At 33.0% G+C, this 24,167-nt stretch overlaps 1 protein-coding gene across 3 annotated transcripts in view; it reads left to right on the plus strand.

The window, feature by feature from the left end:
- KIFAP3 (kinesin associated protein 3) overlaps positions 1-24,167 on the plus strand; it is a 150,195-nt gene that overhangs the window by 122,175 nt on the left and 3,853 nt on the right. The window contains exon 20 of one of the 3 annotated variants that reach the window (XM_021709449.1): positions 23,343-23,411. The exons of the other annotated variants lie outside the window; for them this stretch is intronic. Within the exon in view, the coding sequence (XP_021565124.1) occupies positions 23,343-23,388 (46 nt within the window). The 3' untranslated portion in view covers positions 23,389-23,411. The remainder of the gene's footprint in view (positions 1-23,342; positions 23,412-24,167) is intronic. 3 annotated transcript variants of the gene reach the window in all.

Below are 24,167 nucleotides of genomic sequence, written 5' to 3' on the forward strand. Positions count from 1 at the left end.
TTTTAAATTTTTTATGTCTTAAATTACATTAACTGTATCACTTTTTTATTTTTAGAAGCAATAATTTACAATGAATTTTCCCATTTTTTTGTAGTAATAGATTAAGTGAAAATGGACTCTAAATTGTATCAGCAGAGATACAGAATATATAGTACAGCCAAAGATTCTTAGTTGTTCTTTTCTGCATTCCATTTCATTGACTTACTCTGAAATAATTTACTTTCTCACCTTTAGTTAGTCATTTTTGGTTGGTTAGGATTTATCTTTGAATAGGACTTTTTTGCTCTTGACAGTTGCCATGGAATTTTTTTCCCATTCTATAAAGATTTAAGTATTTTAAATTGTTACATAATTATTCACACATTTTGATGTGATAATTTTGCTACATAATGTGAAATGTTAAATTAGCAGCTACCTTTCTACTTCTTATATTCAATAGATAAATTTATATTTCATTACATAACACTGATTCGAAATATTTTTTTGAAATTTTTTATTTTAGCTGATTTTAAGTAAAATAGGAATATTTTTCAAGAAAATGCAAATTCATTAAACAGAAGTTGTTAAAATCCTATTTTTCATCTCCACTTTGAAGATGAGAATAAGCAGACTTAATGAACAACATGAAGAATTTGACTTAACTATGAAAGAATATAATGTTGTAATTGAATTGTAAATATTGAAAAAGCTGAAAAGCTGATTCTCTAAATACTTTAAAAAGAGGAATATTTTTCTATCTGGAGTGGTTTTTTTTCCTTTAAGTCAGAAAAATGGCTCAGATGACTCAAATTCTTCCGTGGTTTCTTTTTCATATGTCTTTACAAATAAGCACTGTCAAGTTATCTGGAAAAAAGTAATAATAAAAGATTAGTGTACAAAGGTAAACTTTTATCATTACCACTGTTTTTAATGATTTGGGTAGCAGTATATGGGATGAAACATGAAACAGAATATGACAGTGCCAAGTGGCATACTTTTTAGCCAGTTCTCATGGCTTTTCGCTCTTTTTTTGTGTTGGTTTTTTTTTTTTAGTGTTTCAGAAAGATTGAGTGGATTCATGTAAAGAAGATGATCCCAAGTTTTATAAAAAGAATAAATTGCTAATATGTATGACACAAGAGTTTTTTAATTGTTCAAAATAAAAGGCATGTCTTCTCCAAATGACAAAGTTCAGTAATAGGACAGACATGTTAAAAATCTGAGAAACTAAGCCAGATTTGGAGAAGTATTTAAACAGTTCAAATGTGCATTTTTCTTAAAATCCAAGTCAGGGGGGCCTAAATCTGAATGCCTGAGTTTTTGTAATATAGCAAGGCAATTTAATTGGAAACAGTGAAAACTGTTAAACTCATCTGTCTCATTCTACATGAAAGACTGGATGTTTGATAAAATAGATACTGGCAGTTGGACAGTGAATCCTGGGTTTTAGACATATGTCACTATCAGTTTGAACCTCTTGGCGCCAGGATTTCCCGACAGTTAGACCTAATGCAAAATGCATTAGGACTCTCAGGCATCAGCTATGGAGTTGCCAATCCCAGAGCGTCATATGTAAATCTTCCCCTCCCAAGATCTGAACTGGTGTTAGAAAGCAAAGTGGAAGTTACTATTGAAGCTAATTAAAAATAATAGGAGCAAGGCTAGCTTTTTTTTCCTGTCATATACCATGTATACGCACCATATTTTTGGACCTTTTTTTTATTGTAACTTTTACTTTTCAAGACTAACAAGAACCTCATGTTAAGAGTATTTTTAAACTGCTTCCAGCTTTTACAAATCAGTTTTTGTTACAGTAAAAATGGTCCATTTTTCTTTTATAGGAATCCAATTTTCATAAACTAGAAAAAAATTGCAGAGACTGCTTAGGTTTCCTTGGGGCTTTGAAAAATATTTTTCAGAGAGCCTGGAGTCCTTGTGGTTGGCACAGTGATGTCATTTACTGACAATTTCAGTGGGGTCAAAGATGCACTAGTTGTGTATGTTATCTGAGCCATCTGATTCGCACTTCCATTTTCTGTGTGTGTGTTATAGTCTGCCTCTTTTTTCTTTCTTAGAACATTTTACTCTTAATTTTTGTGTGTATTGTTAGTATTATATATTACATATATACCCTCTATTAGTCTTTCTAATTTATTTTTTTCAAACATTAAATCACAGTAGAAATTTTGGTTGTACTTTTAAAAATCATACTGAGTAGAAGTAACAAATTCTTTAAAATATAAGATATAATCTTTTATCCACATTATTAAATATATAATTTTTTCTAGCTCTAGAATTCTACATGTAAAAAATTAGACCTATTTCTTTAGCTATAATACCACTTCAATTGCACTCATCTATTTAGTTTACTAATTTTTTTATTTGAAAAAAACCTCAAAATCACTTATTCTCTGTCTAAAAGGCATTGTATAGTGTTTACAGAACTACCTATTACTAGAACATATTATGGGTTTGTTTTATAGCAGTTATTCAAAAGAGAAACCAAATTGTTACAATCCTTAATTTGGCCAAGCAAGAAATAATTTTGTATTGAGAAGAAAATAAATAAGTCTGCCAAGTTCCTTCTTTTGTAAGTTCTTTATTAATTTTTAATTGATAACCCAAACTCTTTAATTTGTTCTAATAATTTAAGTTTTAGTGACCTTCATTACAGTGACAATAGTGTAGAAATTACATGGTAGGATCAAAAAAGTGAAAAGAGGCTCCCAGAAACACTTCCTTTTATAGACATTGAAACCAATTTGTTCAGGACTGTAAAAAGTAAATTAATTGGTAAATACTTATAAAATCTTTTAAAATTATTTAACTAAAACACTGCTGTATTTAATGTTATTAATTTTTTATCAGAAATAATCACCGTTTTTTATTTGTAAATTTATTTTCTTAGTACTTTTTCTCAGCAGATAAAGCCTTTTTTAAAAAATTCCTGACTTTAGTGATTTTTCTAGATATGGTGGTTACAAAATAAAGCAGTCATATACCATTTTCACCTGTCAGTTGCCAGAGATTTTCTGATACTAATAACTCACGCATTAGAGCAAAGAGGTACTCTTAAACACGTACTATGGGAATTTAAAATGATAAAACCTCGTAAAAGGCATTATAGAACAAGAGCCTTTAGTTGTGTATTTCCTTTAGCTCTGTAACTTTGTTTCTAAGACTTTTCCTTATGAAGTCATCAGAGATAAAAACAAAAACTGATAAATAAGTTATTATATGTCAAATAAAATAGATATAATGAGTATTGTAAGGTACACTTATCCATGTAATAAACATTTGTTTTAACACTACTTTTGTGCTGCAAATTTTATACACGTATTAGATTACATTACACTGGTGTTCTGTTTTATCTAAACCTTGTATATAAGATCAGAAGAAGTCAAAATAGATATATTTAGGAATATTCACCTGACATAAAATGCTTCACTTTTTTTTTTTTTTAAGTTGGCATCTCACTCTGTCACCCAGGCTGGAGTGCAGTGGCACCCTCACGGCCACCCTAGCATCAACTTGTTGAGCTCTGGTGATCCGTCTGCCTCGGCCTTCCAAGTAGCTGGAACCACTGGTGTGTGCTACCATGCCCGGCTAATTTTTATTTTATTATTATTCATTGTAGAGACAAGGTCTCACCCAGTTGCCCGGGCTGTTCTCAAACCATGGGCTTAGGCAATCCACTCACCTTTTCCTTCCAAAGTGCTGGGATTACAGGCTGAGCCACAAGCCCAGCCAAATGCTTCACTTTTTAAAGGATTTAAAGCAGGCATCTTTTGCCTCTTCCTTACTGAAAATCCTTTTTTTAAATAAGAATGGTATTCACATATGATATTTTGATAGCATAAAATTGAATGCACCACTGCCACATCTGTAATTCTAATAATTTAAATTACATAGTATGATTAAGAATATTGACCTAATCTATTTATGAGGAGGGACCCAAAAAAAACCGAGAATTATTTTTTGGAGATTGGGCCCCTTGTGGTACAGCCTTCCCCTGTTGGGTTCTAAGAACCCATTGACATCAGTGTACCAGCTAGCAGTGTTGTGAGAGGCTGTGTTCAGCTTCATTGAACCTTTTTTTTTTTGGAGATTCTTTCAATATGTTTGCCCATTTCATGCTGGGTGATTTAGAAGAACAACCTGTCCACACCGTACTAAGTGTTCAGCACTATTCACCCTATTTACCCACCCTATTCACCTGATGTGGCCTCAAGCAACTGTTTTTTGTTTTCCCAATGAAAAAAAGTCTTCAAAGGAGACATTTTACCAATGTGGAAGAGGTGAAACAAAAAGCAGCAGAAGCACTTAAAGGGTATCAAAATTGACGAGTTCAAAAACGTTTGAGCAGTGGAAAAAGTATCTTGATAGTTGTATTGCATTAGTGTACTTTGAAGGTGACTGAAGTTTAAACATACAAGAATAAATACACAATTTTTTATAAATAAATTCTGGTTTTTTGGGGTTCCCTCTAATATATTTATTAAAACATTATAACATATTCATTGATTTACTATTAATTATGTAAACATATTTTCATTTTAAGACAAGCTTATTGTTAAACATTGTATAATATTTATTAAAAAGTCATTGAATGTCTTGTGTATGTAAGGCACTATCATACATTTTATTTACTCTTTGTTCCTAATATACTCACTTGCATAGTGTCATTAACTGGATATAGGTTGGGATATTTGTAAGAGTTGCTTCTCAACTTAAACAAAATTTTATTAAATCATGATTAAAACATATGTAGTAGAATTTCTAGCAGCAGCTGAGTTGGGTAGCAAGACAATATCCCATTTACTTTTAAAAGTTGCTCTGTTTCAGGCACAATATATGGTTCAATCTAAAAATATTCAGATCTGTGCACATTTTCATGATAAATTGTATTCAGTTATCCAGATGACAGTATTTTCAATATATGTAAACATCGAATTCAAGACCTGTAATAAATGCCATACCTAGGTACAACCAACAGAAATAATTTGTAAGTTCTTCCTACCTTCATCTGTATTAATGAAGCAGAAGTGTATGGTAAAATCTCTTGAAATGAATAAAACCATAAGAAGTGATACTATTTTACATGTAAAATTATACCTAAGGTAATGAAATGGTAATTTTACTCTTAAACTTGTGGAATGGTAAAAAGAGGAGAACAAGAGTGGCAGCAGCTACGTAACACAGTTCTGATGAGTAAATCAAACCAATAATACTTTTTTATACTATAAGACTCTTGATGTAACAATCTTTACATGAAGGCTCATTTGTTTCTGAATGCTCCCACAGCATTTCTCCCAATTACTCTTTTAAGACAATGGAATGTCTTAGGAGCCTTCTAAAAGTTTCAAAGAATTAAAATGTTTAAGGCTCTCTTTTTTGGTCTAAACATAAGTCTGTAAAGACCAACAACTTGCATTTACCTTGCATTTAAATCTTAATTTATCCCATTTGATTATCAACAAGATTGTGAGGTATATATAACAAAATGTAGTGTTGTCCCTATTTTAACTATGTGAAAATTAAGGTTTGGATTTTTAAACAAGTACCCTGAAACCAGGTAGCTAACAGTGAAGCCCTTAGACTTGGTAAAAGCTAGCCCTCTTATTATTACACCTTTACCGCCTCCAGATGACAAGCAGATATATTAGTCTACCAATAGACTGCTTTGGAAAGTTTAGAGTAAATGTTATAAAATTCAGAGTAAGACAGATAGGTTTTGTTGTGCAGCACAAAAGTTACCTGTTTTATTTTAATACATTTGACATGCTTTACTGCAAATTGGTGCTTCAGATTTGCTGCTAAGGGTTTATTAACACATTAAGTAATTAGTTTACTACCTTTAAATTTTTTAAGTAGTTAAGTTCACTAAATTCTCTACAGATTAAACCCAGTTGTTTAAGAAATAGGAGTGAAATAAATGGGATCATCTCGGTCAAGAAGGGTAAATGTCTCATGCAAATCATTCGGCTAATTAACCATTGTAAAAATTTGCATACCTGATGGTGTTATTTTAAAAATGTAAATGAATCTTCATGGGTTTATTATATTCAGCCTTATTTTTTCTTATTTCTATAGACATTTTATAGAGACAGCCTTCTAGCTTTGAAAAGGCAAAGAAATTCAGTTCCACTGCTTGGACACTAATGATTTGCATTTCCCAAGGAGAATTGAATTAGGTTTTATTAGTAAATTGGGCCTGTAACCTTTAAGGCCAGACTTTATTAGATTATCACACATCAGCATTAGCAAATTGTAAACTTTACTGAGATATAGAAATACGAGCCAAAAATCAAGGTTTATAATCCTGGAAACTTGGGAAGATATTTTATCCTAGAGAAATTATAGTCCTGACTTGGAAAATTATTTTAAGTGACATACTGTTCTTTGGAAACTGGAAGCAAGAAAAAAAAGCTGGTGAAAGAATTACCCTCATTAAACTGATGTTAATTTTCAATCTGCTAATCTGAGCAAAGTTTTTGGAGGCATGCACATAAGCTATATATAAAGCCCAAAGATGCTCCCAAAGAAAACTAAATTTATTGTCATTTTATTAGTATTCTAATTTAGGAGAAAATTCAGAATAACTGAGTCTATAAATTTTAAAAGCAATCTGAATATGACTGAATCCTTTAAAAATGTTAACATATTCATTATGGTATAACTTTACACTAGGAAAAATGACATGGGAGTTAATCCAGTTGTGACTGGGAAATTAATTATATCACCAGCATGTAAGATTGATGATCTAGTGTTGAAGTTCATATACTTTTCACGTGTATTAATTACATTTTTGTTGGCCTTAAAGATATATAAATTACTTATATATGTAAATAGAAAGAAAATAAAAAGTCCTTATGCAAAGATGACTGTTCATTGACATATTTGACCTAGAAAATGCTCTTATTTTTAAAAAAAAATTATAACTAAGGTAATGAAATATACCTAAGGTAATTAGATTTTTTTAAGGGACTAGAATACAAATTACCATTATAAAGATTTGTTATTCATATTCTGATGAGAATAACATAATTGTATGCAGTTGGTTGATAGGCATCACTACCCTTTCTAAAAAAAGAGAAAAGCAGATGATGTCATCTTTTATTTCCTTTAAGTCTGGACTTATTGATATTGAGCTTACTCTTTAACTCAGGGATATTTCCTAATTTAAGGTAGATTTATGTTAGCCCATCTGTGTTTTGAATGATATAAAAATGTGATTTAAGTAATTATAAACAAGTCTTTAATTTTTCTTATATTAGAAGTAGTAAACTAAATATTTGTTTTTAAAAAGACTGAAACCTAGGACCTATAGGTTTTTAAATGTAATATTAATGAGTTCCCATATTCTCCACATTGCCCATAGTCCTTACAGATGTGCTATTCCAAATACCTCATACTTCAGATATGAGCCATGTGGGCTCTGTAAACTGATTTGCTCTTATTTTGAATAGGAACTGCACAGATTGTAGATGAATTATTAAAGTAAATTTATATTGCCAAATAAATCTTAGAATAAAATATTAAGCAGTAGTAAATGAGAAAGGAATGTGCAAATGAAGACCTACCTGCTTTAATAAGTTTAGTGGTTACCTTCTCAGTTTCAACCAAAAGAAAAGAGGTTTTTTGGTTGTGTTTTTTAGAAAAGTAGGGGGTGGGGGTGTCTATAAAAGTGCTTACAGAAGTATCTAAGACAAAAACAAGGAAATATAATGTTCTAAACTCAGCCAGCCCAAACCACTTGAGCTGCTATGACAGCTCATAAAACTGAGAGTAGTTTTTAACTGGGCTCTGTTTTACATTGCCAAAGTGAATTTTCCTTGCAGGAAGTAGCCAAAGGGTTTATTTAGTTTCCAGTCCATGGCTTTGATCTTTCTGTACTGTCACATCTCGGGTTACATAGCCCTTTTTCACTGCAGTAAATCTGCAACAGTTAATGAGAATAAAATTTCCTCCTTCTTACTGATCACACACTGTTAAATGCCAAACCACAGCCAACTGCATATTTGCAGAATTTCAGCTACAATGTATGAAAACAGTGCAATCAGTTTAATCTTGTTGTCTTTGTAATTCATTTTATTGGGCTTTCTTCCTTTTCAAGTGACCTACTTTATCAAGTCAAGTGGTTACAGGCCAAACTTGGAAGCAAGATTTAGAATGTTAATAAACTAAGAGGAGAAGGTGTACGTGAGGCAGGGCAGGGAGGCGTGTGGCTGCCCTGTGTACTGTTCATTAAGATTCACATTGAGTCTGTTTCAGTGCTTTTCAAGCCATTTTTTCTCCTCAAATAAAATAAACTGATGTGTTATTTCTTTGGTTATTTTCTATGTTTAGTTTCAACATAAATTTGTACTTAATGCGTTTACTTAACCAGTCAGAACATTATTTTTTACTTTTGGTTACTAAGAAGATACCATACTATTTAAGAAAATTTCAAGGATTTTTAAAAAGTTGATTTCCACATACCAGAGCTATTCTAAGAATAAAAATAATATTGTTACTAACATCCACTGGACCATCTCCTCAAATGGGTCCTTACACATGAAGAAAATATTATAAAGACCTGTTGAATAAAGTCACTTTTAAGCGAGCCGAATTTTATACAGTAATATACATGCATCTTCATAGTGAAGTGCAATAAATATATTTCTTTATTTTTTGTTACAATGAAATTTCTCAGTTAAGGCATTATTTGATTCAATTAATATATGTTAAATTTATGTTTTGTTTATGACTTTTATCTTCCTTTTCTACTGCCTTATTCTTGTGGTTGGCACCTGTAAGTTAGCAACCCTTTGTCAAGAAATTCACCCTCAGAAGGACATTTTGGGTGATAGCCATTGATAAGTATATTTTATTATATGCTTTTATAGATCATATTTACATATATAAATTTGAAACGTTATAAAACAAAATATACAAAAGAAAGAAATCAGCTTCTAGTTTCCTATGATTGAAGTCATGGTTACTGTTATAACGATTTGATTTCACAGAATGAATAATTTCCATTCTCATAAAAATCAAAATGTTAGGATAAGTCAACAGTGTGTAGTGCCCATTCATTGATTTTAGATAACTGTCATAAAAGCAATAACTAAAAATATATTGATGACACAGAAGGATATTTCCAAGTTGGGGACAGTGAAGTCAGATTTCCTGATAAAATAGAGGATCCACGTTTGGAAAAATGCCCACTGTTAGTTTTCCCAATAAGAAAGGAGGAAGGGAGTGTTTTGAAAATTGTCAGGGAAAGAGAGGTATAGCACTCACCACTGTAAGCCTTTTCAGAAAGTATTAGGTATAGTGTAGGAATGTTGAATTTTCATAATATAGATTATATTCTTAGAATTGTTTTCCAATAAGCCTATCTATGTCTACTTAAAGTGTAACATAATAATTGCCTGTGAAAAAAAGATGAAGATGAAAACAGAATTTTCATCTGGAGATCTGTTCTGTAGTTTGCTTCTTTGCTTTTTTTTTCAACACTAAATCTGTCCAAAATTCTGACCTTGAAAGGCCGCTGAAAATTTCTGCACAAACATTATTTTTTCAGTTTTTGTTGTTCTTCAAAAAAAAAACCATTAATGTTAAACAAGTACAACTACTCTAAAGGGTTTGTGTTTTTGGAACATGAACAGTCCTGTTCAGTTTTAAATGAAACTACTGGACGGGAGTAGAAACAATGCAGGCTTCAATGCAGTACAGACATTATCTTTATTCTAATTGTGTTATGTGAAATGGTATTCTCTAAATGGTTTCAAATTTGCCTACAATCTGATATAGGTTGACAAATAATTATGATGGCATTTATTGAAATATATTTAGTGAGTGGCAGGCAGTATGCCAATTGCTATTTACCTACTTTATCTCATCTAATTTAATCTTCATAATGCTGAGAAAAGGAGGCACTATTATTCCGAAAACTGAAGCTTATAGAGTTAAGCACCTCCCCGAGGTTATTTTCCTACTACCCAGTCCATGAACTCCTCTTATCTTTACTCACCTTTCTTCCTTCTCTCTTACAGTGGAGGAAGTATCCTTTTTTTCCAAGTTCAGTCCATCCATTTTGCTCTCGACCTCATCTCTTTTTGCCTTCTCTTGGACTTCTTCATGTCATCACTCTTTTCTCTCTATTGAATCGTTCCTGTCAACATATAAACATATTCTGAAATCTACAAAGTTAAGCTCCCTTTGGTCCCTCATCATATTCCAACTATTGCCCATTTCTCACTTCCCTTTATGTACTTCTCAGAAGACTGCATTTGCCCTTCACCTCCTCAGTCTTGTCAAAATCACCAGCAGTTTTTTGCCATATGCAATGGACCATTCTCATCTTTAACTCTCAGCTGTGTTGGCCACAACTGACCAGGCCCTGCTTTTTGAAATTCCCTTTTTCAGTTCTCAAGACACCCCATTTTTATGGTTTTCCTACTAAACCTTTTTTCATTTTTCACCAATGTTCTTAGCTAACTATTCCCCCTCTCTCTACCTTTAAATGCTGGTTACTTCAGGATTTCAGCCCAGTCCTTTTTGCATATCCTATTTGAGGGTACCTCTTTTCTAACTGTGCCTGCCACCAACAGGATTTCATTTAGATGCCACAGCCTTAAATACTATCTGTAAGCTTACATCTTTGGCTTATACTTGTTCTCTGAGCATCACGTCCTTATTCTCTTGCAATTTGACATATCCAATGGAATGTTGAATACAGTCTTAATTAAGCTTACTTATTAATTTCCCACATATAAACAGGTTCCTTCCCTAATTGTCTCATCTCAGTAAATGTTACCAACCATCCATTCAGTATGATTCAAACCATAAACTTCGAAATCTTTTTTGATTCTTCCTCTTTTCTCATCATTACCCTTTCTCCCCAGAACATACCATTTTGCACGTCCTGTTGTGTTATTTCTAGAATATATCTCAAATTTGACTATTTCTTTCCATTTCCACTCTTAGTATGAAGTTTAAGCCACCATTAGCTATCACCTGAACCACTCAATAGCCTCCTACTTAATTTCCCTGTTTATACACTTACTTTCCCATGTATTTCATTTTTTTCACACTGTAGCCATCATGTTTTTTTTTTTAATTGTTAATCAGATTGAATCTCCCACTGGCCTTCAATTCCTCCCTATGCTCCTGGAATAAAAAACAAATTCCTTACCATGTTCTATAAAGTCCTGCATTGTTTGACACTACCTCTCCAGCTTCATCTGCCTCAATATTTCAATCGCTTATTAATTCTACCTGCTCTGGGCTTCTTTCTCTTCCTCATATACTCACCATGTTCTTTATCATGTCATCACCTTTGTGCTTAATTTGGATACTCTTCTAACTTAAAATAACTGACTTCTTATTTTACAAGTCTCAATGCAAATATTACTTCCTCTGAAAGTCTTTTTCTGACAGAATTATCAAAGAAGTTCCTTTTCCCCACCTAACCCAATTATTTAGTTTTTGTTCCATTGTTTATCTTCCTCCTTCTACAAGAATATAGCATCTATATGGGCAAGAACTTTCTCTGTCTTATCCAATCAAAGTTGTATCCATAGTACCTGGCATACATTAGATGCTTGTTTTCAATAGATGTTTGTTTAATAAATGAGCTTATAAAGGCCATAGCCAATATTCAAACACAGATATGTCTTACTCCATTTTCCATGTTATGTTTTATTTTCAATGTGAAATTTTTAATATAATTTTTTCATTTTATATTTAATTTTTACTATTTTACCATCATCCTTTCAACTGTGCAATGCATAGCATTTGTTAAATATATAATCAAGATATACATATATACTCTGCTTATAGTATTATATGATTTGTATTTGTATTAAAATTTTTAGGAAACTATGCTGTATGGGAAGAATTTTAATAACCTAGATAAGATAAAAACTGTATTTTGAATAGCTGTATTTTATTATAGATGAAGATAATTGCTTTTATAGTTAAGATCCAGTTAAGATATTCTTAATATACTTGTATTATACTATTATATGTCTAATTAAATATACCGAGAAGTACTGATCTATACTGGATATAAGCATAGAAAAATTTCATTTCCAAAAGCAACTCTTAAAATATTTCAATATGACAAATTAAAAGTATGCAAAATCACATTACTAATCCATTTGCTGTCATCTAGCCTAAAGAAACATTATGGGTTCACCATAACAAAGGAAGACATTATAAGATTAGTATTAAAATTCTTATTAGTAATAACCACCTGACTATTTAGAATTACAAAATACTTATTTTCTTGGAGTTAAATTTGGAATATAAATTTTTCATGGAGAAAGATAAGTAGACTATATGCTTAGAAGTCACATCATTTCAGTTATAGTCAGTTTCATTGCTGGCTTTTGTAAATATGCATGTTTTTTTCAGTTTTGTTGTACCTGGAGAAATGCCTTCATTTTAAACATCAGGGAGAATTTGTATACTTAAAGGATGATGCTATAACCAGAATATTATAAAAATTTCTATTAGTTTTCATTGTCAAATAGCATAAGTTCTGTAGCAAGCAGTAAATACTACCCCATACTTAAAATGGGTAAGGAATTTCTCAATCTTGTTTCTTTCTTATTATCAGATTATAACTAATGACCTTTTGGTAATCAGTAAATCATAAATATAGCATATATGCTGTTGGGGATTTTTTATTGTTGTTGCTGTTGTTTCCAAAAGATACAATTTTACTTACAGTTTCTGTAATGACAATTGAATTTAACTTCATCGAGCTTAAAATGAAGGTATAATCAAGGAAAAGATTTGCATTTAATGTGTACTTTTGACACTTTAGATTTCCTTTACTCATAACCTTTTTAATTGACAAGCACTTGTATGGACTCTGGGGATATAGAAGTCAAAAAGAAATAATCCTGTTGGAGACACTTACAGTTGAGGACTAAAATAAAATTTTTTGAGATAAGACATCCTATTTATTCTTTATTTTAACTTCCTGTTTTTTGAAAATATGTAAACGGAATAGTATTATCAGACTTATAAAATGAATTAATCTACATTGTCAGTATTTGGACATCAAGGATCTTTTACCTGTTTCTGCCCACTTTTATGTGATTCCAAATGTGTAGTGTGTATATATGTGTGTGTGTGTGTGTGTGTGTGTGTGTGTGTGTGTGTTTATATATTTCCAATAGAATTTACATCTTAAACATTTCTGAATTGTCCTTAATTTTTAGAGGAAACAATTAATGTTATTTAGAAAAGAAAGTCACATTATCTTAACTAATAACCTCCCCCCTTATTTTTATTAAAGAACTTGCTATTTAGAGTGTTCATTCATTAACTTACTTCCATTACAAAAATTTAGACCTTTAGTATCTTCTTATACACCCACACAATCTAGATAATGTGAATTTTCTTAGGAAAAAAAGTAAATGGATTCAGATTTTATGGCATTTGAAGCTAAGCAGTGCAATATTTCACAAAGAATCACATTATTATGAAATGCAATCTCTTGAATTCTATAGATTGTTTAATAAAACATTGGACTTTGATCATCTGATAATTTACTAGAGTTTAGTTTCTTCATTATAACAATGAGTAGTTTGGAAGGATTTATCCAGACAGCAGTTTATTGTCCCTTTGTAGTAGAGATACTGCCTCTTTAAAAATATGTCAGTGTTCTACAAAATGTGGCTTGACTAATTGTGATGTATAGGGATAATTACTGTATCAAAAAGCTTGTTGTAAATTTTGATGTTTTATGCCTCTCATCTTTGTTTTCTTTTGTTTTGTTTTGTTTTTTGAGTCAGAGTCTCATTCTGTCACCCAGACTGGAGTGCAGTGGCCGCTCCCGGCCACTGTAGCCTCGACCTGCTGAGCTCCAGCGATCCTTCCGCCTCAGCCTTCCAAGTAGCTGGAACTACAGGCCCGTGCTACCACGCCCAGCTAACTTTTGATTTATTGTAGAGATGAGGTCTCGCCAAGTTTCCCGGGCGGGTCTCGAACACACGGGCTCAGGCAGTCCACTCACCTCAGCCTCCCAAAACGTGGGATTACAGGCTGAGCCACCGAGCCCAGCTGCCTCTCATCTTATGGGTAAAAGTTTTACTGAGTAAAAGCTGACTTTTTATTTTATATAGATAAATACTCCTAAGGGGCACAAGTGACAAAATCTTTTAGTTTTTAAAATTCTTTTAACTCTGACATCATATCTGTTAATGAATTATTAAAACCATTGGAAGAGTTTTAGATTTAAAAATATCTATTTAAATATATCCAGTTTTCTCAGTTTTTACAAAAAGGTAATAAACCTCCATCGGTGTTTATTTGAAAATGGAGATGTCTGGAATTAAGACAATTAATTCTGGACTATAATCTTGTAGAATTTACCTGTGGGAATTTTATACCAACATGTAGTCTTTCAATATTAGCCCAAATTACTCGCTCGCTGCCTACATGAATTTGATAGACCTTAGACCTATTTCAAAGAGACAAGTGTGGCATTCTGTAAAGAATTATTTTCAAATGCTACTTAGTTTTTGTATTTGAGAAGAATGAGTATTAATTTTCTAAACTTTATGCTTCCAGTGTTAAAATTAATTATGAATTATATAAAATCTGTGTATGTCTACCTTGACTTTTAAGTAAAGTCATTTTACTGTGGTCTCAAAATGCTGACTTTGATTAAATTGAATATTGTAAATATATAGTTTTTTGAGTATACTTAAACAGAAACATAATGATTTCCTGAATATCTACTCCTGTTATGCACATAAGTCAACATTCTATGGCAAATAATATATTTTGCATATCTTTAGCCTTTTTTTTTTAAGTATTATATCTCAAGTTCATACATTCCACTTCTTTAGAAATGATTTCCATTACAGGGTTTTTAAGCCTAAAATATAGCACCTTCATATTGACCTATCAAAGTAAATGGCAAAGCAGTTTTAAAAAGGAATCCATATTTGTGTAGAGAGTATCAAAGGCTAATTTAGAGTCCCTCAAATGTGAAAGGATGAGAGGAGGTTTCTGTGAACATAGATAAGCAAGTAACTTTTTAGACTGCCACTGTAACTTAAAAATTACACCTTTTCCAACTGATACAAGGAACCCCATAAAGCTATATACACATGAGTGTTCAAACTTCATGCTGGAATCTCTTTGGAGGTGACAAATAAGCAGAATTCTTAAGTCTCAAAAAAGTGTTTTTTTTTTAAAAAAAAGGGTTTCTGTGTTTCAAGACCTTTATAAATATTAAACTATTGTAATTTACTTCCTTTTCTGTATATACTGTGAAGAGAAATGAAACTGCTACAGTTTCTTACAGTTGCATCTTGCCTCCCCCCCGCCCCAAAGTCTGGGGAAGTGAAGTACCATTTGCCATCAGCCAGTAGACACACAATTACCTTAAATCAAATCAATTTGTCCCTTTCCCTGTACACTTGAAATTACTAATGTGTATAACTACATGCTAGTTTAAAATACTGCCTAAAATCTAGATAATCTCCAAAACGTATAGTGCATTCTCATCTCCCTAAAGAATTCTCATAGTTGCCCAACTTTGCTTATAAGTGCCAGATTGTCGGGTTGGCACGAGCCCAAAGACAGCAAACATCCCAGAATAAAAATACCCCTGAGTACAGAAATGTGTACAATGTGGGAAGTGGTGACTTGTGTGAGATAACTAAAATCTTACCTTTGATTTAGTACTTTCAGAATAAACTCACTGAATATAAAATAAAATGGAAACGCACGTAATGAGAGTTTCCTAAATGTTTCAGCCTAAAGGTGTTGTCATTTGCATCAGTTATGACACAGAATCTAAAGGGTTTTGATTGAATAACCTTATTTGTAACCAGTCTGGTCTCCCTATGGTAAAAAGAAGGTATGATTGGCCACAGCATTATTTTAGTGCAACAACAATTAGTATGCCTCTGTGTAAGCATAAATCTCTATGAATTATGTAAGAGCCCTGTAAAGGCAAACTGCATTTGTGAGAAGCATGCCAAGTATGATAGAGTATCCCTTAACAGTCCAGATTATGGCAGGAGCCAGAATTTCCTAAGCATTTTTAGGGAATGATCCATCATTGTCATATGTCATAACAACACCACCAAATGAGTGTACTGTTCTTGGAAATAGAATAATCTCAAGGCATAGAGATGCTAAAAGAGATAGCTATTATACAAAGAAAGAAAGAAGTGGCAAAGTTAGTTACAAAAACAAGTTACTGAAACAAGTTATATTCAGTAGAGACAAAAATCCCATACAGATATTCTGGTTTTGAGGTCATTGCACCTTACTAACTTTAATAAAATTCAGGAGTTATTGATAAGGTCATAGTTCATACTTGAGTTAGTTTTGCTGAGTTTTGCAAACTTACTTGCCAATCTTTAAATTAAGAGGGGAAATGCTCATGTACATCAGTGACAAAGGGGGGAAAAGTGATAGTGTTTCCTTAAACTGCTTCAAAAATAATTGTAATTTAAAATATGGTAAAAGAATACAAGTTAGGAAAACAATTGTTAGAAGCATGTACTTCTACATTCCCATCTACAGTGAATTTTCTTGGTTTCAAACCAAAGGGAGCTTAGCCCTATTCTTTGAAGATGATATAGAAATACCTTATCTCCTCATCTGAAGACTTGTAACAATTTATATCTAGTCTCATACCTGAGAAGGAAATGAATTTACCTTTAAAAAAAAAAAAAAAGAGACCCACAATATAACTGTTAAGTATATTCTTGAGGACCAAGAAAACTTATGAGATAAAGGTAGAGATTTACATTAATCCTGTTCTTCTAGTACTAACTGCAATGCTGCTATATTATACTATACTATATTATATACTATACTATATTATACTATATTATGCTATATTCAGAGATCCTAAATGCTCTAGAGAACACTAAATAACTATAAAGTACATATCTGACCTGTATGTGTTATTGAGATTACTGCATTAGTGGCTGGAAAATATCAGATAATACTGCCCAAAATAAATCTTTTAAAATATTGTCATAAGGCAAGGAAAGGACTTTTTGTATGTATATTTGCGATTATAAATGTATTTAGAATCAAATTTTTGAACTTTTATACTCAGCCATTTAAAAAGGTACATACTTAATGTTTTTAAATACAGTTTCTATTACCCATATTTTTGCCCTCAATTTTAGAAACATTAGTTTGATTTAGCTATCCAAAAAAAAGTCTTTACTTATCAATCATTACTTGATTTTTATCAGCCAGATGCAATTTGTTCATTTTTTAGTCTTTAAAAAATTGAGATGAATAAAAGAATAAGTAGACTGAAATAAATTGGTAACTTTTCATTAAGCATCTTACATTTGGTAAGATTTTCAAGATTTTTTTTCTAAGACAGATATCTATCTACTTCTTTTATAAGATAGTAAATAATATGAAAAGTTTCAAAACTTTACCAAAATGTTCACAAAATATATTACTTATTTAAGGATTCTGGAGATATGAATGTTAAGAGAAACTTAACATTAATTTTTCATTTAAGAGATTGGTATTATGTCAGTAGGGATTTTTTTCATTTAAGGGAGACTGGTATTATGTCAGTAGGGGTAGCATGCATGTTAGATGTCTTTGGTTTTGTTCATATGTTAGAGTTCTCCCTGTTTTTTAAAGAAAGGTGAGGAATTGATACAGCCTGTTTTGTAAGTACTTACATAGTTTTATATTCGATTCCATTTATTTAACTTGTTCGTTCTGATAGTGTGTTATCACTTTAAGATTCTGGTTGGTGCTTAAATTATATAACTAAAGGTCATTATTCATATTTTAACTAGTTAGCCCAGCTAAGGAGCTTTTAGTACTAGTATTAACTTTTGAATTATGTTTGAGGTCTTAGACTTTACAGCATGTTTAGTTTCTTTTCATTTCTTATTAGTATTTTTCAGTACTTAATAGTCTCCTGCCCCCACCTCCAACAAGAACTCTCCTCTCTGTTTAACATCAGAAACATTTTCCTTTTTGGCATGTGCTTTCTAGTTCCCCAAGCAGTATAAGCAAATTGCAAAGTTCAGCTGTCATTCTTGGAAGGTCATAGATCACACTAGCAGCCTGAGTAATCCAAGAGGTTTTAAGTATCATAGCATTTAGTTTAAAGTGAAATTTGCTCTGACAGGGCTGGCAGACCAATAGGAAAAAGAAATATTTGTGCTTGGAGAAGTGCATATGTAGAGACCAAAAGTATAACTGATGGCTGGAAGTGATTTCAGTCTAAAAAAACAAATCATTAAGAGAGTGCATAGGGGTAAAATACACAGTTCATATTTTAAAGAGTCTCAAAATGAACCAGCAACTAAGGTTAGCATTACATAGTAATTAGTTGTGGTGTTCAGGCTTTAACTCACTCAATACCAGACAGTATGGCTAAACTATCACTGAGAAAACATGCTACTTACATGATATTCTCTAGTTTAAACCTACAGCAATAATTTTTGTACCTTAAAAAACCAAGGTATTATGACAGATTATATAAATGTTGAACCAGTAACAGACAAACAATTATTTAAAGGAGGTGCTAATGACTCAGTTTATTGACCCAGGGTTATTTAAGCTGCTCAACGAGTTCCCTTAACATTTGGTGGTATGAAATGAGGCATTGCTTGATAGTACAGAACTGCCAATTTCAAGAAGTCCTTGTACTTTATGGAATGAGTGTAAGCTAAAGATGCCTAGATGATATACCTTCATTAAAATATTGCTGTAAAACGCCCGAGATCATTATGGGTTTAAGTAAATACTCACTTCAGCTTGATAATCACATCTGACACCTTCTATTAGGTACCTATTAGAATATTTTTTCTGTTAATAACTACAAATAAGGAAAAATAAAATATATTTTAATGGTTCCAACTTTTTCTTTAAAGTCAGTGTTCTCTTCAAGAAAGCCTGTTTTGAGTCACAGAAATCTGAAGTTTATAATTTTTTTTCCTTGAATATGCAGAGCAGATAAATAATAGTAAAATAGAAAGGACCTCCAGCAAGATGGTAGACTGAACTAACTTGGAAGGGCATCCCCCATACAGGTAATACAAAAATGATGGACAAATGTAACAAAAACTTATAATATGTGACCAAGTTCACAAGAAATAATGGGGAACACCCCAATACCCAAAAAAAAGGAACCACCTACAGGAATATTGAACTGCGTACAAGTTATATGGTAAGCAAGATAACTGAATTCCCTGTATAAAACCTGAAACTTCAAAGGGCTGCCTTTTTCTCATCAGTTGAAAAGAAGACTAGATGGTGTTAACTCACCAGCCTAGAGAAGTGGCCAAAACTTGTCTCTGCCCCAAAGCCCTAGATGGGAGAGAATAGTCACCCATGAGAAAGAGAAACCACAGCTTGTTCCATGCACATGAGTGGGTTCAGAATATATACAGTGCATTTAATTCCAGGAACTCTAAGTCAAGAAATTACCATTCAGATTGTTTCAGGACAGTGAAACTGCCAGGGTCCTGATATATTATAAACAAATACAGAACTTCTCTGTAGAAATATTTCCACAGCTCAAAGCCACCAGACAAGGAAAAAAAAAACTGAAGTCAAATGCACAATCAAACATTACAAAGTACATAAAGAGAGGAGCTGGGCACTGTGGTATATGCCTGGCATCCCAGCTACTCTGGAGGCTGAGGAGGGAGGATCACCTGAGGCCAGGAGTCCAGGCTGCAGTGCTCTATGATAGCCCCTGTGAATGGCCACAGCACTCCAGCCTGGGCAGTATAACGACCCCATTTCAAAAACAGACCCCCAAAAAAGGACTACCATGAAGGAAACTCATCAGAGATTGTGGTGGAAACCACATTTTATCAGTGTTAAATATGCTGAAGTTTAAATTTGATAAGCTTTGCTTTAAAACTTTGTAAAATATATGATACTCGGTACAAGACAAGTGCTCCAACAGCAAGAGCATTAGGATGTCTGAGAACTAGAGTTAACAGAAGAATCCAAATGAGACTTTATCTAAAATGTAACACATTAATTAATTAATAAAAGGAATAGAAAATTTAATTCAGTGATGATAGGGCATTAAAAAATACCAAGTATAATATCTCCACATAGATATAATCACTGAAATAGACTCTGGAGATGGATTAAGCAGCAGTTTAAGATTGTATAAGAAGAAAAGTACAAACTGAATGAGATTAGAAGAGAGTCAGTAAAATAGAATTTCTTTGCCATTTGGAATAAATCAGTGACTATTTTACACATGCTCCCTTCATCATTAGTACAAACTAATTTTTCTGAAGCATGTCAGTATAGTGACTAAATTGAAAGGATCTATCCCCAAGGTGGTGTTTTTCCTCTTAGAACTGAAGAATATCCTTTAAAATTTTTTTAAATAAATTCCAGATGAGTGCTTTAAATATAACCTCCCACTACTCATATAATTTACCCTTGCTTTTTGGAAAAAAAAATATATTTAGTTTGATTTCACTAAAATATGATTCTTTAAGATGCCTTAGCCATTTAGTTTCATCATAATAAAAGGCAAGTATAATTATGCATATAAAAGATTAAGAATAAAAGAAAACAAAATGGAAAATGACAGCTAAACTTAACATATATTGTTAAGACTCATTTGAAGATTGCTTCATTGTGTTCTTGGATGTCATTTTCTTGATTATGCAAAGGTTCAAGTCCAAAGAATAAGTAACACCTTTGAGCAACCTAAAATATACATTTGTTACATATAAATTTATAGAAACAAGATGCCATTTATATCAATTAAGTGAAAAATTTAGAAGCTGTGCTATCATAGTGGTATTTTAGCATGCATTACATTTTTCAGCATCTAAGGCAATTCACTTCTTCTAATCTGATTTTTAGATGCCCACATTCACAGAACATTTTTTGCATATGACTGATAGATATTTCTATTTAGCTGTAACTAAATTATTCCACGTTTATAAAACCAAAACACTGACTATCTTAGAAAGCATTGGAAACCACATTCTATGAATGTTAAATATGCTGAGAAGTTTAACAGTCCTTTCTTTACAACTTTGTAGAAATATATAACTGTCAGTGGTAAGGCACGCTCTCCATCTAGTGGTTGTTCCATAAATTACAAACATTTATAGGCACTATCTCATTTGACCTATACACATCTCCTCTTACTGTAAGAATTTCAAGAAGAAAATATTATCTTGTGACAAAATAGTCCAACCCTTCCTGTTAGATAGACGGGCAAACTTCTACAGTCTGATTCCATCTACATGGACTACAATAGCCTCTTAGCTATTTGATGAAGCATATTCCCATACTAAGGTGGCAAAAAATTTTTCTGTTCCAGTTAACTAAAATTTAAAAAATTTTCAGCCAGGCGGGGCACAGTGACTCAAGCATTTAATCCCAGCACTTTGGGAGGCTGAGGTGAGAAGATTGCCTGAGCCCACAGGCAAGACCAGCCTGGGCAACTTCGGGAGACCTCATCTCTACATAAAAACCAAAAAATTAGCAGGGTGTGGTAGCACATACCTGTAGTTCCGGCTACTTGGAAGGCTGAGGCTGAGGGATCACCTGAGCCCAGCAGGTCGACACTGGGGTGGCTATGAGCGTGCCACTGCACTCCAGCCTGGACGACAGAGTAAGACTCAAAAAAAAAAAATTTTCTTTCCAGCCAGTTTTGAAAGTCTTCCCCCTTACTCTCAGTTTCCAATATGTAAAGGTATAACCAAGAAAGAAAAAAAAAACCTATTTCAAAAGAGAAAAGATGACATTCTTTGTGGTGAATATGGCACGTTTGATCATTATTTCTGCCACTGCCCCCTCTATAGTCTCTAGTTACTTCACAATTGGACAGCCATAATAGTTTCTTAAATATTCTTCATCCTATTGCCTCTCAACCCCCTTTCCCACCACAGTTATCTTTCTAAAACAAAGAATCAAGTCATTCTATTTCTTTAAAAAAAAAAAAACCACTGACAGCCGGGCATGGTGGCTCATGCCTATAATCCCAGCACTTTGGGAGGCCGAGACAAAAGGATTGCTTGAGCACACGGGTTCGAGACCAGCCTGGACAACTTGGTGAGACCTCATCTCTACAATAAATCAAAAATTTAACCAGGCATGGTGGCGCACGCCTGTAGTTCCAGCTACTTGGAAGGTTGAGGCAGAAGGATCACCTGAGCCCAGATAGAGGCTGCAGGGACCAAGAGTATGCCACCGCACTCCAGCCTGGGCAACAGAGTGAGACTATGACTCAAAAAAAAACTATATTGACAAATCTCCAAAAGCATATAGTTCTTAGCATGGAATATGAAAATCTTCAATATACAGTCCTAACCTCTCTGTCTAGCCATATCTCCACCTGCTTGCTTATCGCAAAAATCTAAGACTTTAGTCATAACAAACCATTTGGTCTTCTTCAGCCATTTGATTGTCTTGCTCAGGCTGCTGTACGATCAAGAATTCTTTCTCTCTTCACCCATCAATTCCTACTTGTCCTTGAAGACTCAAAAATATTTTTGAATGCTCACTTCATATCAGATACAGTGCTGATGCTAGGGATATAGCAATGAATAGGACAGTGCCCATGCTTCATGATGTCTGTATTCTAATGAGAAAGAAATACAATAACAAAATATAATGTCAGAAGTGATATATGCATTGAAATCTAAGTATTTTTTTATGAAGACTTTCTGGCCTCTTTGAGTCTTCTGTAGATATTTGCACATCAAAAATTTAGCCAGGCATGGTGGCGCATGCCTGTATACCCTGACATTATGTTAAATACTTGGTCCCTCTCTATTCTTCTTCAGCAATTGATACATATACTAGGGTAATACAGCATCATATTATCATCAGAATATTTATTCCATGTTAATTGCCTCCAATCCTTCTAGTCAGGGACCATGTCTTATTTATTATTGCCTTTCAGGCACCATTTTGTTGCTGTTGTCGTCGTTGTCATCGTCATTGTTTTTGTTATTTTACATTGGCTCCAAACACTATACTTAACAAATTGTAGGAGCTCAATAAATGTTTATACCATTGGATAGTAAAGATGGATGGATGTAGTGAGCCTTCCATTTCTAGTGGTGTTCAGACAAGAGTCGAATAGACCCTGCCCGGGATGGTATGAATGGAAGTGTAGATGAGAAGATGAGATTATTTCTCAAAATGTTTCCGAGTCAAAGATTTCTATGAGCCCGTGAAAAAAGAATTTGGCTTGAATTTCTCTGTCTCTTTTTTTTTTTTTTTTTTTGTAGCATCCATTAATAAATTCATTACTTGCTCTGCATTCACATTGCCGACTTGAGAATTTAAAAGACCTGTGTTGCTTTTGTCTAATTTTAATAAAATAATGATGATACTTTTTACTTATGCAGCACTTTTCAGACAAGGATTTCAAAGTGCTTTACAAATATGCACTAATTAAGCCTCACAAACAGCCAGAGGTAGGTGATTTTCTTCCCTTTCTACAGGAATGTCAGCTCTGGCACAGACATTGAATAAGAGCCTGCGAGTGCCAGGATCCCTTGCTGGTTGCCATTCCCTCGTAATACGCTGCATGTGAAGCATCACTTGTCATTTCCAAACTTATTTTTTCCCGCTCTGAGTCATTTCAAGTTTAGAATCCTAAAGAATGCTGTCAAAAATCTGACATCATGCAAATATTAGTGAAGATTCAGTCTTCTGCTTGCTAAATGTGAATTGGAGTTCTACATTTGTGTATTTAAAAACAAACTCTAGATGTGGTTTTATATTTGTTATTGGATTATAAATATAATTTTTCACTTTTAAAGAATTTGTCATTTCCTTTGTTGGTACTTAGTCATTGTTCTTGGGACATAAAACAGTGGCAGATTGATTTGTTGGCCTTATCATTTCCTATTATCTTTTCACAACAAACAATTACCATTTTCTTTGGACCAGAATTATGTATTTTCAAGAAGAGATATTCTGATAATTCAGAGGTCCAGAATATGTTGCCTAAACATTGATCATAAAGGTTAAATGACACTAAATAACTAGTTTTACAAAGTAAAAGTAGTATAGTAGCAGCATATGCTAATCTAGAGGGACATACAACTTTTTATGTGGGTTAGGAGTAGCAGAAAGAAATATATGCGCTGGGCTCGGTGGCTCAGCCTGTAATCCCGTGCCTTTGGGAGGCTGAGGTGAGTGGATTGCCTGAACCCGCGGGTTCAAGA

Source organism: Carlito syrichta, unplaced genomic scaffold (assembly GCF_000164805.1).
Source record: "Carlito syrichta isolate Samal-C Ts95f unplaced genomic scaffold, Tarsius_syrichta-2.0.1 Scaffold233958, whole genome shotgun sequence".
NCBI classification, from domain to species: Eukaryota; Metazoa; Chordata; class Mammalia; order Primates; family Tarsiidae; genus Carlito; species Carlito syrichta.